Below are 15,479 nucleotides of genomic sequence, written 5' to 3' on the forward strand. Positions count from 1 at the left end.
ATTTGTTGTTTGTGTATTTTATTTACCAAGTGGTGTAAACATTAATATTAGTTGAATACTGGATTTTGGAAACGAAGATGTTAGGAAATGGTACAGCCTATGCTCTTGAAGATAACTTAAAAGGGACGAATAACCACAAAATAAATATTTATATAAAAATTAAATTTCAAAGTAGAAAAATTACAAAAAAAGGAGTTATGAATCTCCAAAGAAGAGTGCAGTTAGCCTCCCAAAACAGACCCTGGGATATAGAAAAGATTTGTAAAAGACACACGTTAATATTAATGATAATATGGGAGAAGGAGGTAAAATATGCCTAATTTCCTGTGGTAGGGATGAGTATAACCAAGATTTTTTTTTTTTTACTGCATGTATCTAGAAAATTTAAAAAATAATTTGAATGAATGCATAATAAGTATATACAAAATTTAAAAAACACTTTGAAAGAGCATTCAGGAATGTATTTTAAATAAGCATATATCTAAGCTTAATGTAAATAATGTTTGAATACATGCACACACGTGTGCTTGTGAGTGTATTGGAAACACATTATTGAATATCAGAAAATAACTATCCCCCAATAAAAGCTTCTGTAGGTGCTACTCATAATATGATTACACTACCAAGAAAAAACACATTAATGTTTGTTTCAACTCTACCTTCTCTTCCAGTGATAAATTCAAAGTTTTCTAATACCAATACTAAAAATTTAATACAGTGTGTCCATAAAGTCATGCTGCACTTTTGACCGGTCACAGGAAAGCAACAAAAGACAATAGAAATGTGAAATCTGCACCAAATAAAAGGAAAACCCTCCCAGTTTCTGTAGGATGATGTGGCAGCATGTGCGCATGTGCAGATGATGACGTAACACCGTGTATACAGTGTAGCAGCCCACAGCCATGCCAGTGGAGATGTGGACGGTACAGAGGAAAGTTCAGTGTGTTCTGTGGCTTGCTAAATTCTAATCTGTGACCAAAGTGCAACGTGTATATCGGCATGTTTATAACGAAACGCCACCACATAGGAATAGCATTACTCGGTGGGATAAACAGTTGAAGGAAACTGGCAGTTTGGTGGATAAACCCGTTCTGATAGGTCATCAATCAGTGATGAGTCTGTAGAGGCTATACGGGACAGCTACCTAAGGAGCCCTAAAAAATCTGTGTGTGAGCCCACATCAAACTGTACTGAATAGGTATGAAACTGGGAGAGTTTTTCTTTTATTTGGTGCAGATTTCACATTTCTATCATCTTTTGTTGCTTTCCTGTGACCGGTCAAAGTGCACCATGACTTTAAGGACACACTGTACTTTCCATGGGAAAAAAAATGTTCCTAGGATGGAAGGGAAAGGGCTAGAGTTTTGAATAAAATAAACATTTGGCACCTTATTTGATCCTTTGTGGGTGTGTTTGTATGTGTGTGTACCTCTGTAGATATCAGTCATGTTGTATGACATAAGGTTCAGATATAGTTATCCCCAGAATCTGATGAAATCAAAGCTATACACTGACTTTAATTTTCTAGACTATTAAACCAATTTATGTGTTCTGCAATGGGCTCCTTTTGAAATTAAAAAAAAAATGTTTTATGTAAACTTAAAAAACTTCCAAAGAAGGCTTTTAACTTGAAATATTTTTCTCACTAATTTTTTGTTTTCTTTGATAAAATTTTAAATCCACCTGTGTTAAGGTGTTAAGGGGCTTCAAGTTATAAGATAAATCATGGTATTATAATGGACAGTATTGGGAATACAGTCAATGATATTGTAATAACTTTTGTATAATGACAGATAGTAACTAGATTTATCATGGCAATCATTTCTTAATGTATATAAATGTTGAATCACCATGTTAGACGACTGAAAATGAAAGGGTATTGCATGTCAAATATATGTCAATACGGAAAAAAAGCTACGCTATATTAGAGTTATTCTGTAGGCCAGTCTGTTTATTCTATTCCATTTTCACAGTCATCTGTCAAATCCTGACTACACAGATAGCTATCATTCAGGACTTGAATGTTGGTAATCAAGATTTTAAGCTAATATGATTAAAATATATATACCAAGACATCCTGAATTTATATTGTAAAGGCAAAATGTATAAACTGTATATGCTAGAGATTAGCATCTATTTGCCTTAAAATTTTTATATAATTTTATAATTGAATAATATATTTTCATATTTTTTTAAATTATTTTTTTTCTTTTTCTTTTTTTTTGTATTTTTCTGAAGTTGAAAACAGGGAGGCAGACAGACTCCCGCATGTGCCCAAACAGGATCCACCCGGCATGCCCACCAGGGGGCGATGCTCTGTCCATCTGGGGCATTGCTCTGTTGCAACCAGAGCCATTCTAGCACCTGAGGCAGAGGCCATAGAACCATCCCCAGTGCCCAGGCCACCTTTGCTCCAATGGAGCCTCGGCTGTGGGAGGGGAAGAGAGAGACAGAGAGGAAGGAGAGGGAGAGGGGTGGAGAAGCAGATGAGCACTTCTCCTGTGTGCTCTGGCCAGGAATCGAACCCGGGACTCCTGCACGCCAGGCTGACGCTCTACCACTGAACCAACCGGCCAGGGCCTATTTTCACGTTTTGATCTGCCAAGAATCATTTCGAATTAGAAATAAGTCATTCTGTTATTTCTAGAATACTTTAAAAAGGAAAAATATCTTGAGAATGTATAATGTTTACACAATCATTAATGTTTTACTTTTGGTAATTTTACATTTTGGGAAACACATTTCACTTGTCTAAATGATTCATGATATCACTTGACAATGCAAAGAATCAAAGGGACCTGTTACTCTAGACACTGTTTTTAAACCTGAAGTTTTTAACGGACTAACACTTCACTGAAAGTAGAACAGCCCTACGCATTTATGTGACAGTATTATTTCATTATAAGAACACATTCCCTACTCATATTTTGATAGCTGTTTTCTCCATAATAGTATTGATATCAGAAAAAACTTGAGATTTCTCTGATTTTATTTTATAAAAAAAACATTTTAACACTTTAGAAACAACACATGGTTTATTTTACTAAAATGTCCAGGTTTCGAGTCAAATTTTGGTCTGTGTTTGTTATTTTCTTGAACCACTTCAGGCTTGAAGGTCCAGATATCCTATTGTGAAACTGTTTTGATTCTAAGGAGTTCTCCCTGCTGTTGGCAGAGATTGAGATGATGCAGCTAATTACAGTTTGTTTCATAATTAGGACCTGTATAAAAGTAAATCTAAAATTATTGCCCAGGAGGTAAAGTTAATAGCATGTCACCTTGTCCCGAAATCTGCTTATATCATGTAAATAAAGGTACCGTGTGACAAAATAGATTTTCCACAGAAATGTTGAACATAACAGAAATTTTTCTTTGATGTTCACATAATTATTTTAGCTGGTCATTTGATAGAGAAATAATCATAACTTAAATATCTATGAAACAAAATGCCTGTTGGGTTAAATTTTACATGGTTTCTAGGAATTTTTATCTGCACACAATTGATAGAGTATACAGGCATACCTAGCTTTATTATGTTTCACAGATGTTGCATTTTTTTTTTTTCAAATTGAAGGCCAATTGTCCACCAGCACGAAGACTGCAATTCACTTTATTGCAATACTTGCTTTATTGTGGTGGTCTGGAACCCATCCTGCAATATCTCTGAGGTTTGGCTGTAGTTGACTTCATTTATAGTCTAAAAACATGTTTTTGGCAATTTTTAGTCTATCAGATGCAATACTAACCAGAGCTATTAAATAATGTTTTCATTATGTTAATTTAAGGTAGGCCCTGGCCAGTTGACTCAGCAATAGAGCACTGGCCCAACTTCTGGAAGTCTTGGGTTCAATTCCCAGTCAGGGCACACAGGAGAAGTGACCATCTACTTTTCCACCCCTCCCCCTTTTTCTTCTCTTTGTCTCTCTCTTCCCCTCGCGCAACCATGGTTCAAATGGTTCAAGCAAGTTGAACCCCAGCGCTGATGGATCTTTGGCCTCACCTTAGGCACTAAAATAGCTCCCTTCCTGAGCAATAGAGCAATGCCCCAGATAGGTAGAGCATTGCTGGTATGAGGCTTGTTGGGTGGATCCCGGTTGGGATACATGCAGGAAGGAGTCTGTCTTTCTGCTTCTCAATGAAAGTAAGTAAGTAAATAAATAAATAAATAAATAGAAATAAGCACAAACAGATAACCTGCAGGAGCAATTAAACTAAGAATATGCAATCAAAGTACATAAAAGTTATGCTAAATTTGTGTGTACATCAGTAAAACTTTGACTTCTCTATAGTTCATCTCACTGGCATACCATGATGTATAAAATAAAAATAAAATGCTGAGTTTTGGTGCAGTCCTATCAGAACATACCTTTTGATTTCTTTATTTCATATTATAGTTGACAAACATGGTATATAGAGAATTACAACACTGAGAACAAAATTGATTGCCTCCTGTATAATTTTCTTCTGTTTGCGTCATTTAAGTGTAACCTAGAAGCAGATGAAATGATCCTTCTGCTATCTGTAACCAAGAGCAAAGCTTCTCATTTTGCTATAACAGGAAGTGATAAAAAGTGACGAAGAGGCCCTGGCCGGTTGGCTCAGTGGTAGAGCGTTGGCCTGGCGTGCAGGGGTCCCTGGTTCGATTCCCTGCCAGGGCACACAGGAGAAGCGCCCATCTGCTTCTCCACCCCTCCCCCTCTCCTTCCTCTCTGTCTCTCTCTTCCCCTCCCGCAGCCAAGGCTCCATTGGAGCAAAAATGGCCCAGATGGCTCCTTGGGCCTCTGCCCCAGGCGCTAGAGTGGCTCTGGTAGCGATAGAGTGACGCCCCGGAGGGGCAGAACATCGCCCCCTGGTGGGCAGAGCGTCGCCCCCTGGTGAGCGTGCGGGGTGGATCCTGGTCGGGCGCATGCGGGAGTCTGTCTGTCTCTCCCCGTTTCCAGCTTCAGAAAAAAAAAAATTTTTTTAAAAGTGACGAAGATACGTAGTACATAAAAAATGTTGAAACAATTACAATGATGGTGTGAATAGGAAAAAAAATGTCATTATTCTTTAGTTGAAGCAAGATGTCATCAAAACATGGGTTTTTTTTTGGTTTTGGGTTTTTTTTTTTGTATTTTTCTGAAGTTGGAAACAGGGAGGCAGTCAGACAGACTTCCGCATGCCCCCGACAGGGATACATCTGGCATGCCCACCAGGGGGCGATGCTCTGCCCATCTGGGGCGTTGCTCTGTTGCAACCAGAGCCATTTTAGCACCTGAGGCAGAGGCCATGGAGCCATCCTCAGTGCCTGGGCCAACTTTGCCCCAATGGAGCCTTGGCTGCGGGAGGGGAAAAAGGAGACAGAAAGGAGAGAAGGGGAGGGATAGAGAAGCAGATGGGCGCTTCTCCTGTGTGCCCTGGCTGGGAATTGAACTCAGGACTCCTGCACGCCAGGCCAACACTCTACCACTGAGCCAACCGGCCAGGGCCACATAGGTTTGTTTTTGATGGTTGTGATTCTATAGTTATTTGCAATTGGCTTTAAGACACCTTATAACTAAAGGTTTTATAAGAAAAATGTTTTTTTTATTTTAAGAGTCAGAAATTTAATCATTGAATCCTACTGTTCACCTTGAAATAGTTGTTTAATAATTTTATAACTCAATATTTTTATAAAATACAACCATAGCATTACCTAAGGACATTGACGTGTTCTAAAATAACTGAAAAGTTCTTTCGCTTTAGGAATGAATTGCGCCATATGAAATTTCAAAATTTCAAAATGCACTGTCTGCATATTTATAGCACTTAAATAATCTATAAGATATTTAACTCTCAGTCTTTCTAAGTGGACGAATATTCACTATGAATCAAAAATTTGAAATAGTCTTAAAAATATCTAAGTGTGTTAATGATTCTCTGAGTAAAAACTTTAGAAATTTATACCTGAAGTTTTTAATCTGTCCTTACCAGCTAAATGCAAAAAGTGACAGTAGAGATTGGTGGCAGAAAGGTTTCCTTCTGTCCAGAGGTACTTACAAACAAATTTGAGTCAATTTACTCTATACTTTGTTCCTATTTTTCCACTCCATTCTACACCTTCTCATTTCCATCAGACAGCACACTTCCTTCTGTCCAGTAAATATCATGTTAGTGCTCACTGGAAAGCCAACTCCAGTTGTACTGGTGGTGGCACAGTGGATAGGTCGTCTACTTGGGCCACCGCAAGTCACCAGCTTGAGTGCAGGATCATTAACATGATCTCAAGGTTGCTGGCTTGAGCCCAAGGACACTGGCTTGAGCAAGGGGTCACTGACTTGGCTTGAGTCCACTCCGGTCAAGACACAAATGAGAAACAATCAATGAACAACTAAAGTAACACAAATACGAGTTGATACTTCTCATCTGTCTCCCATCCTGTTCCTGTCTCTCTCTTTCTCTCTCTCTCAAAAACAACAAAAAAAAGCCAACTCAAGGAATCTAAGTATTTACTTATCTTTTTGAAAGCTGTAAACTCCTTCACCTATTCATACCTCAGTTTAAGTAGTCATAACATCTAAAAATGTGTCAATTTAAGGCCCTGGCCGGTTGGCTCAGTGGTAGAGCGTCGGCCTGCCGTGCAGAAGTCCCGGGTTCGATTCCCGGCCAGGGTACACAGGAGAAGCGCCCATCTGCTTCTCCACCCCTCCCCCTCTCCTTCCTCTCTGTCTCTCTCTTCCCCTCCCGCAGCAGAGGCTCCACTGGAGCAAAGATGTCCCGGGCGCTGGGGATGGTTCCTCCGCCTCTGCCCCAGGCGCTAGAGTGGCTCTGGTCGCAACAGAGCCGGGCAGAGTGGCTCTGGTCGCAACAGAGCGACGCCCCGGAGGGGCAGAGCACCCCCCCTGGTGGGCGTGCCGGGTGGATCCGGGTCGGGCGCATGCGGGAGTCTGTCTCTCCCCGTTTCCGGCTTCAGAAAAATACAGAAAAAATAAATAAATAAAAAATAATTATAATTAAAAATAAAAATGTGTCAATTTTAAATCACTTTAACAAGTAATGTATGACACATGATTCTTTGAATAGAACATATTATGAAATTACTGAAATGATGATAGTCCTGTAGTTTCCTAATTAGAAATCAAGTGATTAGAATTAAGCTATCTATATATTCCTACCTACCATTAAGAATAATTTCCTAATTCTTTTTTTTGTTAAAATTCATAATCATATACTCAATTTTTTTATCAGTTGAAATAATCTTCCATATTGTAAATTGTCATTCAAACTCAGCCTCCAGTATAACATTTGTACATTATAATTCTATCTGCTTTTTCTCTCTGCCCTGGCATAGTGACAGTCCTACCACTTGAAAGGTTAAGGTCAGGTCTCCATTTTTTTAGGAAAGAAAACCACGAGTAACCAAAGTTCCTGCTGTTTATGATGTACTGCAATGTTAGACTTAGTCAAGGTCCCCAGAGAAATCATTCACAATAGGTGATTTTCAAATTCCATTAATTTTTCTTTCTTTTTTTTAATCTTAATCCTGCTATACACATACTGCAATGCAACAGATTATAGGAGAACAGAGGTTTTTATCTTGAAAGTTCCAGTTTAGGAATGATTCACTTTAAAGTGACTAGAATTTTAGGTTGTGTTGTAACAAAAGACACCTTATCAACTCAAAATAGCAGCTTTTAAAGAAGTGTTTTTTTGTCACTATTTTTCTCTAATATATATATTATATATATTATTCTCTCTATATATATATATTATAAATACAATTTAGAAGCCCAAATGAACCTGCTGTAAATAAATTAATTTTACAAGAACACTAAATCTGTATAACATAAATTCAGTGACTTTAAATACATTTATATAATTTGATTATCACAGCAACATTATTAGATAACCAGCTCAGACATAATTATGTTTGATAAACACAAACTCAGAATCATGAGTAATGCTGCCAATTATTTTCCTCATTCATGGAAATGGAGTGCACTAAAAATTCTATTTCTTAGTAAATAGAATACATTTAATTACTCTATTACACTTATTTTTGACAGTGTAAAGTTGTTTTTTATTTTCTTTTGTCTAGGCTTTTTATTTTCCTTTGAGTAGAAACCTATTGCTGATCTGATTCATCCAGCCCTTTTCCCTCATCCTTATCATCAGAGAAAACTTAAGGGTATTTAGCAACATCCATTCTAATGAGTAATTTACTAAACTGAAACAATAGTCATAGCTTCTTAACCTCAAAAACTTTTTTTCCTCTGGGTAATAAAATTGAAATTAAATCAGCCATTTATCCTGGCATGTGGAGTGACACATATTTATCATTAAGTATATATTCAATTATTACATACACACAAGAATACATTGAACCAGTTAAACCTCTAAAGACATTGCAGATATAATCTAATATTTTTTTGCTATTGACACTGTAAATTCTACTGTACAAATCCTATGTAAGACTCAGAGAAATCCACTCCTGACTGTGATAGAACCAACAATTAATATAGATATTCTTTATCAGAATAAGTATTAACACATGAGAATGTACTCACATATTTTCAAAATTTTTCTAACTTGCATTAATCTGAACTATCTGTAACATTGATTAATTGATAGAAGCTTCCTAAAAATTATTTTGACAGATAATTTAAATATATTTAAACATACTGCTCATTTTCAAAATAATATCTTTGGAAATAATTTTATTATGGAAATTTTAGTATGGTATTGCATACAACAAGTATTTTCTCATATATATAGAATTATTTATTAGAATTAATTTATTGTAAAAAAATCTTCAATTATTAAGGCATTCCAATGTAATAGGTTCAATTTCTGTGTTTTCCTTTTACTACAAAAACTTAATAAATCTAACTTTGAGAATTTTATCTCTTTTAACTTAATAATCAGAAACTTTTTTTTTTTTTTTTGTATTTTTCTGAAGCTGGAAACGGGGAGAGACAGTCAGACAGACTCCCGCATGCGCCCCACCGGGATCCACCCGGCTCGCCCACGGGGGGGGGGGGGTGCTCTGCCCCTCCGGGGCATCGCTCTGTCGCGACCAGAGCCACTCTAGCACCTGGGGCAGAGGCCAAGGAGCCATCCCCAGCGCCCGGGGCCATCTTTGCTCCAATGGAGCCTCGGCTGCGGGAGGGGAAGAGAGAGACAGAGAGGAAGGAGAGAGGGAGGGATGGAGAAGCAGATAGACGCTTCTCCTGTGACGCTTCTCCTGTGTGCCCTGGCCGGGAATCGAACCCGGGACTTCTGCACGCCAGGCTGATGCTCTACCACTGAGCCAACCGGCCAGGGCCCAGAAACTTTTCTTATACTACCCTGATATATTTATTATCTAACCAGCTAATTATATATCTTCCTTTAAAAAGCAGCACTTGAAAATTTGAATTCTATCAAATATATTATTTCTTTTTCTTAATATTTTATAAGATTAATGTTTTCTTTTTAATACTAATTATGATGATGAGAGAGAAGGTGGTGCTTTTCATGCATTGGGAAGCACTTTATTGACAACACATGGACATGGGAATGTATTTATTAACATTATATTTTAACTTGTGAATATATGAAACCCTTGAAAATGACTCTTTTATTGTAGTTATTTATTTACCTGCTCTGATTCATGTTAATAATCTTTATGTGTTTATGTGAACTTTATTTGCATCTTCCATCAGTCAACAGTGGGATTGTTTTTTAATTTAGAAGAACGATCCGGTGAAACTATAGGTTCCATTATTTAACAGATCAACAATAAAAGTGAAACCTTTGTTATTAATTAAACCAGATGTATCTTTTTATATATTAATTTTCAATCCCTTACAAAGTAATATTCTGTGTTGAATAGAAAATATTTGTCTTATCTCTTTTAATAATATATCCAAAATTCAACCACATTTATACTATATTTTATTATTAATCAGACATCAGATTTTTGAATAAGTAACAAAGTTCTGAGTACAATCATTAATGATTTTGAGTAACAATATCTTCTTTAGATAAGTAAGGCTTTACACAGGCAATATTATAAACTATATTTTTGCTTTGGTTTATCCTCATATTAGTAGCTAAGCATTTTATTTGTAACATGGAATGCACTAGTGCAGGGGTTGGGAACCTTTTTGGCTGAGAGAGCCATGAATGCCACATATTTTAAAATGTAATTCCGTGAGAGTCATACAACAACCCATGTACATTATGCATTATCCAATAAAATTTTGGTATTGTCCTGGAGGACAGCTGTGATTGGCTCTAGCCACCTGCAACCATGAACATGTGCTCATAGGAAATGAATGGATTGTAATACATGAGAATGTTTTATATTTTTAACATTATTATTATTTTTCTTAAAGATTTGTCTGCGAGCCAGATGCAGCCATCAAAAGAGCCACATCTGGCTCACGAGCCATAGGTGTCCGACCCCTGCACTAGTACATAAGGTGACAATTATATAGTATTAAAAATCCACATTACAGAATATGTTTAAGATTGGCCCAGGACAATATAAAGATGACATCTTAAGTGTGCAATCAGACACATTGATTTGTTATGGAAGCATATTTAAGAAATTAATTTATAGTCAAGTCACATGTACATTTATTAGTATTAATAGTCTTTGAAGTTACTTTGATTTTGTATGAGCATCAATATTATTTCCAATTTTATTGTTTCTCCTTTAAACCTGCAGTTATTCTGTAAAAAATTATTATTGATGTATTGAATATTCACCTATCTTTGTAAGCAGAAATAAAGAGTTATAAAAGACATAGGATCTTTTAGTCCCTTAAGTTTCCCTGTGTTTGCTTTTTTTTATAATTCTTTTTTTATACTTTGATACCTTATAAGTCTGATGAAAAGGAAGAATCGTGTGTTTTGAATATGTTGATATTTTTATATCTCCACCGACAACAGGCAACATTAACTTGAAAGAGGCAAATAGGAAGAATTCATTCCTCTTAACAGTATCTGTTTATTTGTGTTTTCTTTTAGTCAATCTGCTGGATTCAAAAACAATTCAAGGGGAGCTGGGCTGGATTTCTAACCCAACACATGGGGTGAGTTCAGTAAATTATTGATAGGGAACATGATTCTGTCTATTGCCTCTCTTAGAGAGCAGAGGAGTTATTGGTATGTTTTCTAAAGCAAACACCTGTACTTCTGGTGACACTTCTATCAGTGTATTTATTACATTGGAGAAACAGAGCCTAATATTTGTGTCCAGTGGAACTACTGAGAATTTTAAAAGTTTTTTTTTTCCTTCTGAATTTATCAATTGGTTGAATGGATGAAAGATACGTAAAAAGCTTAATTATCACTAGCATCATGCAGATGATCTAGGTGTGATCATCTAACATGTTTTGTGATGTAATCAGACTAAATGAATGGAGAAGACATTCTAAGTTGTAAGTAATGTAGAAAGTGTGCATTTCCAGATGGTAGTCTCCAGAGATGTAGCCTTAAAATAAACCTCAGTGACTTTTGCAAGTGGCGTAGGATATATTTGTCAAGAGTACAAACCTCTGTTGCCATAATTTCTTTGTTTAAAATATTTGCAACTTGTCTAGATTATTTTCAAAGTGGGTGTTTAATTTTGATAAAGTCTGGATGCCTTCACATTTTAAACTTTTTACATGTCTTTAGTCCTATACCTGCCAGGCACAATCTTACTAAGGTGTGTGACATTCTGGTGGTCTGAATATTTATGAGCCTTTTGTGGAAGTAAAGTTTTCTTTAGTTTTTTTTTTTTCAAAAATAAAAGAGAAGCATATATTTGGAAAAATTCTTGTTCCTACAAAATTGTGTAATAAGTACCTAAGCATGTCATTTTGTTTCTAAGTATAGCCTGTAGAAAAAGCCAAGGGTTTCCTTGAAATATTTGTGATAGGTACAAATTTATGTATTCCCATTTCCTTCTACACTAATTCTCTCTTTCAAGAGGTTATAATTACTTCCACTTAGCACTGGTGTTCCAATCTTTAGACTTTTGTGCCTGAACATAGTGATTCTTATGGTACTATCAACTTTTTCACCAACGGATGTTTTACGTCAAGGTTACTTCATCTATCTGTCGTCTTTGTATCTGCTTCTCTTCCTGGTACACCTTGACATTGACACAATGCCAAAACCTATCACATAATCAGGCCATGGTTGCTTCACAAGGGAAAGGATGAAGTAAGCCAGGATTTGGCTTTCCCATAGGTGTAAAATGATTCAAATGATTGGGATAAAAGCACATCCTGGGTAGTCAGGAGTGAATCAAAACTCAGGATTGAGCTGGAAAACTCATTTCAAACCCACCTTCTGAAAGCCATACCTAACTTTAATTCTGATTTTAGAAATTTGAGTTTTTCATTACTCTTTTGGATAATATACAGAAAGCAAATACTACAGTGACATTTTACTAATAGATATTCATATGTGTATTTAAAAAAAAAAAACAAAAAAACAAGGAATTCACTTAGATCAAAGCGACAAACAACCTACCTGATATTTTTAAGACATGTTTGTATATTGACAATTTGGAGAAATGTGGTCATTGTACTATGTGAATCACATCGATTTTGTGATGATACAATGTTGGCACTTCTACTTCCAGAACTACGTTGGGGGCGGGGGATGTTGTTCTAGAACGCTTCCACACAAAGTATGGTGCATGCATCAACTAGCCACAGCCACACCTGGGAGAATCTTAGAAGTGAAACTGTCAGGTCGCACCCCAAGCTCTCTGAGTCAGCATCTGCACTTTCCACGTGGTCCCCAGGTGATTCCTGAGCACATGAAATGTAAGAGACACTCTTCAGAATAATTGACCTCTTGACTTTTTCCATCTCTTATCCAATTTCCTACCTTCTTTTTGCCTAGGAACAGTTTATGTTTCTCTTTTGGCTTACTCTTGCCTCAGAGAGCAGATCTCAGTCTCTTCATCGCCTTCCTGGTTGATCTTGCAGCTGTGTCTTGGCCTTTTTCTGATGCAATAAATAGCCTAAAACAGCTGGCCAACCTCTACAAACTTATCATTAAAACTGCAGGGACAAAAACCAAAAATCTCCTCAACAAGTCAGGATATTTTTAATACTTCAAGACCACAAAACTTAAAAAAGAAAAATGAAATATGATTTTTTTTTGTACTGTAGTGATGCATAGTGTAGTTTTTCTTTAAATTTTCTCTATTATGTTAACCACAATGTCTGTGAGGAAATAAGTTGTGTTAACTTAGAAAATGTTAGATGACTAGTCATTTCTTGTTGAGAAACTGATGACATTCTTGACTGAAAACACTGAATAGCCAATTGAGGTTTGGTATTTAACATCTTTGCTTGGACAACATTGTGCTTTTGGATTCAGTAAATTTTTTTTAATGATTTAATGTTGCCATTTTCAGTATGACAAAGGTAGATACATTTTGTGTTTTCTGTTTTTAAAGGAGATAGTTAAGACAATTTGATATGTTTGCTGCAAGTTTTTCATAACAAATGACATGTAATGTAAGAGCTGGAAATAGCTTTTAAATTTTTATTGTTTTAATTAACGAACCCTAATAAATACCAGTGAATCTATTTTTAGGTTAATAAAATATAAATGCAAGCTCTGGAAGAAAAATTATAACAATATCACACTATATTGAATTACTGAAAATCTGCTCTTTATATCTTGTTTAGCTTAGGAGTGAAAGTTTGAACTCTTTTAACAACAGCTCCTATTTCCTCCCAACCTCCAGCCCCTGACACTCACTTTTCTCCTCTCTGTTTCCACAATTTTCACTTTTTTTTTTTTAGGTTTCAGAATAAGTGATACCATGCAGTACTTGTCTTTCTCTGTCTGGCTTATTTCACTTAGCAGAATGTCCTCAAAGCCCATCCATGTTTCACAAATGACAGGAAATATCATGTTTTTTTAAATTTAGGGGAATGGTTCTTAAGGCGATGAGGCTGTCAGCAGAGAAGTGGCTTTGATTTTACGCCGTGGGAGGATTTGGCAGTGTCTGTAGATATTACTGGTTGTCACAACTACGGAGGCAGGACAGTACTGATATCCAATAGGAAAGGCCAGGTGTGCGGTACACACTCTACATTGAAGAGCGCAGCCCCCCATAACAAAGAACAATTGGCTATAAAACTGCAGTACCAGGTGAGAACACCCTGGGGTATGAATATTAGTGCTTCCTTGGAAGCTGTGGCCTAAAATGATCTCTGGGGACTGCCAGCCACTGCTTTAAGTGCCAACCATACCTCTATCAGAAGCTCCAGATTCCAAATCTGCTGAAACAGAAATTTTAAAAAATGGAAAAGTGATTTATTCTAAAAATAATTTTTTTTGTGGAATAATATCACCTGAGTTTCATAAAATTAATTAATATGTCTGGGAGGAAATGGCCCAGAGTGGCTCGTTCCTTCATGTAATTTTTCTATTTTTATTTTCCTCTTTTCCTAGAGATACATCATTTTACACTTAACTTATATAATTTTGGGGGGAAGAGTATTTCTATCTCTATCTTTAAGTGCTGTTTTGAAACTTAAGAGTCAACTTCCGCATCCCAGTCTGATGCTCTATCCACTGCGCCACCACCTGGTCAGGCTAAGAGTAAACTTAATAGAAAATTATGGTACAATATTTTTAGGTCTGGGGCAGGTTTTCAAATAACTGTCTGGGAGAAAATTTAAGGAAATTTTGGTTTTCTCTAAGTGAATATCATGAAAATAATACTCAAATGTGTAAACTGAAATTATCAGGCAGTCAGAAATAAATTTTGTTTTTCAATAAAAGTTTTATCTGACATAAATATTTTATCCAATTAAGTTTGTTAATTTTAGTAAAGCAAACACAGCAATTTTCTTCTGTGGCCCTGTAAACTATAAATTATAATAATTTGAATTCTGGACCAATTTTATTCAGTAATTTCAGTAAATAATTCAATAGCTTATATATTCTTTGATTTAGAGGACAAACAACGGATATAAAAGTCCTTATTGATTTTTGGATTACAACCTAGAAAAATCTTTTGTTTACACATGACTAAGTAGTTGAATATATTTATTTATTGGTTAGTTGATAATGTCAATCTAACAAATAAACTTCTCTGGTTGAGTTTAACTTCTCTGGTTGAGTTTAACTTCTCTGGTTGAGTTTAACTTCAGAGGAGAGATGAGAGTAAGGTATAGCTACATAATTTCATCTTAAAATAGTATTGATTTGCCCTGGCAAATCAGTTGTAGATCGTCAGCCCCGTGTGTGGTAATCCTGGGTTCTATTCCTGGTCTCTCTCTCTCTCTCTCCTTTTCCGCAGCCATAACTCGAATTGTTCGAGCAAGCTGGCCACAGGCGCTGAGGATGGCTCCATGGCCTTGCCTCAGGTGCTAAAATAGTTCAGCAACAGAGCAGAGTCTCAACATGCGCAGAACATTGCCCTGTAGTGGGCTTGCCGGATAGATCCAGTCAGGGAGCATGCCAGAGTCTGTCGGTTTGCCTCTCTGCCTCTCACTTAATTAAAACAATTT

The 15,479-nt window shown here is 36.3% G+C and overlaps 1 protein-coding gene and 1 non-coding gene across 3 annotated transcripts in view; both read left to right on the plus strand.

Moving 5' to 3' along the window:
* EPHA3 (EPH receptor A3) overlaps window positions 1-15,479 on the plus strand; it is a 385,111-nt gene that overhangs the window by 11,295 nt on the left and 358,337 nt on the right. For both annotated transcript variants that reach the window (XM_066241197.1, XM_066241198.1), the window contains exon 2: window positions 10,975-11,039. In XM_066241197.1, the coding sequence (XP_066097294.1) occupies window positions 10,975-11,039 (65 nt within the window). The remainder of the gene's footprint in view (window positions 1-10,974; window positions 11,040-15,479) is intronic.
* On the plus strand, window positions 6,557-6,632 carry TRNAG-GCC (transfer RNA glycine (anticodon GCC)). Its single transcript has one exon. It is a non-coding gene; the product is annotated as a tRNA-Gly (tRNA).

This window comes from Saccopteryx bilineata, chromosome 8 (genome assembly GCF_036850765.1).
Source record: "Saccopteryx bilineata isolate mSacBil1 chromosome 8, mSacBil1_pri_phased_curated, whole genome shotgun sequence".
NCBI classification, from domain to species: Eukaryota; Metazoa; Chordata; class Mammalia; order Chiroptera; family Emballonuridae; genus Saccopteryx; species Saccopteryx bilineata.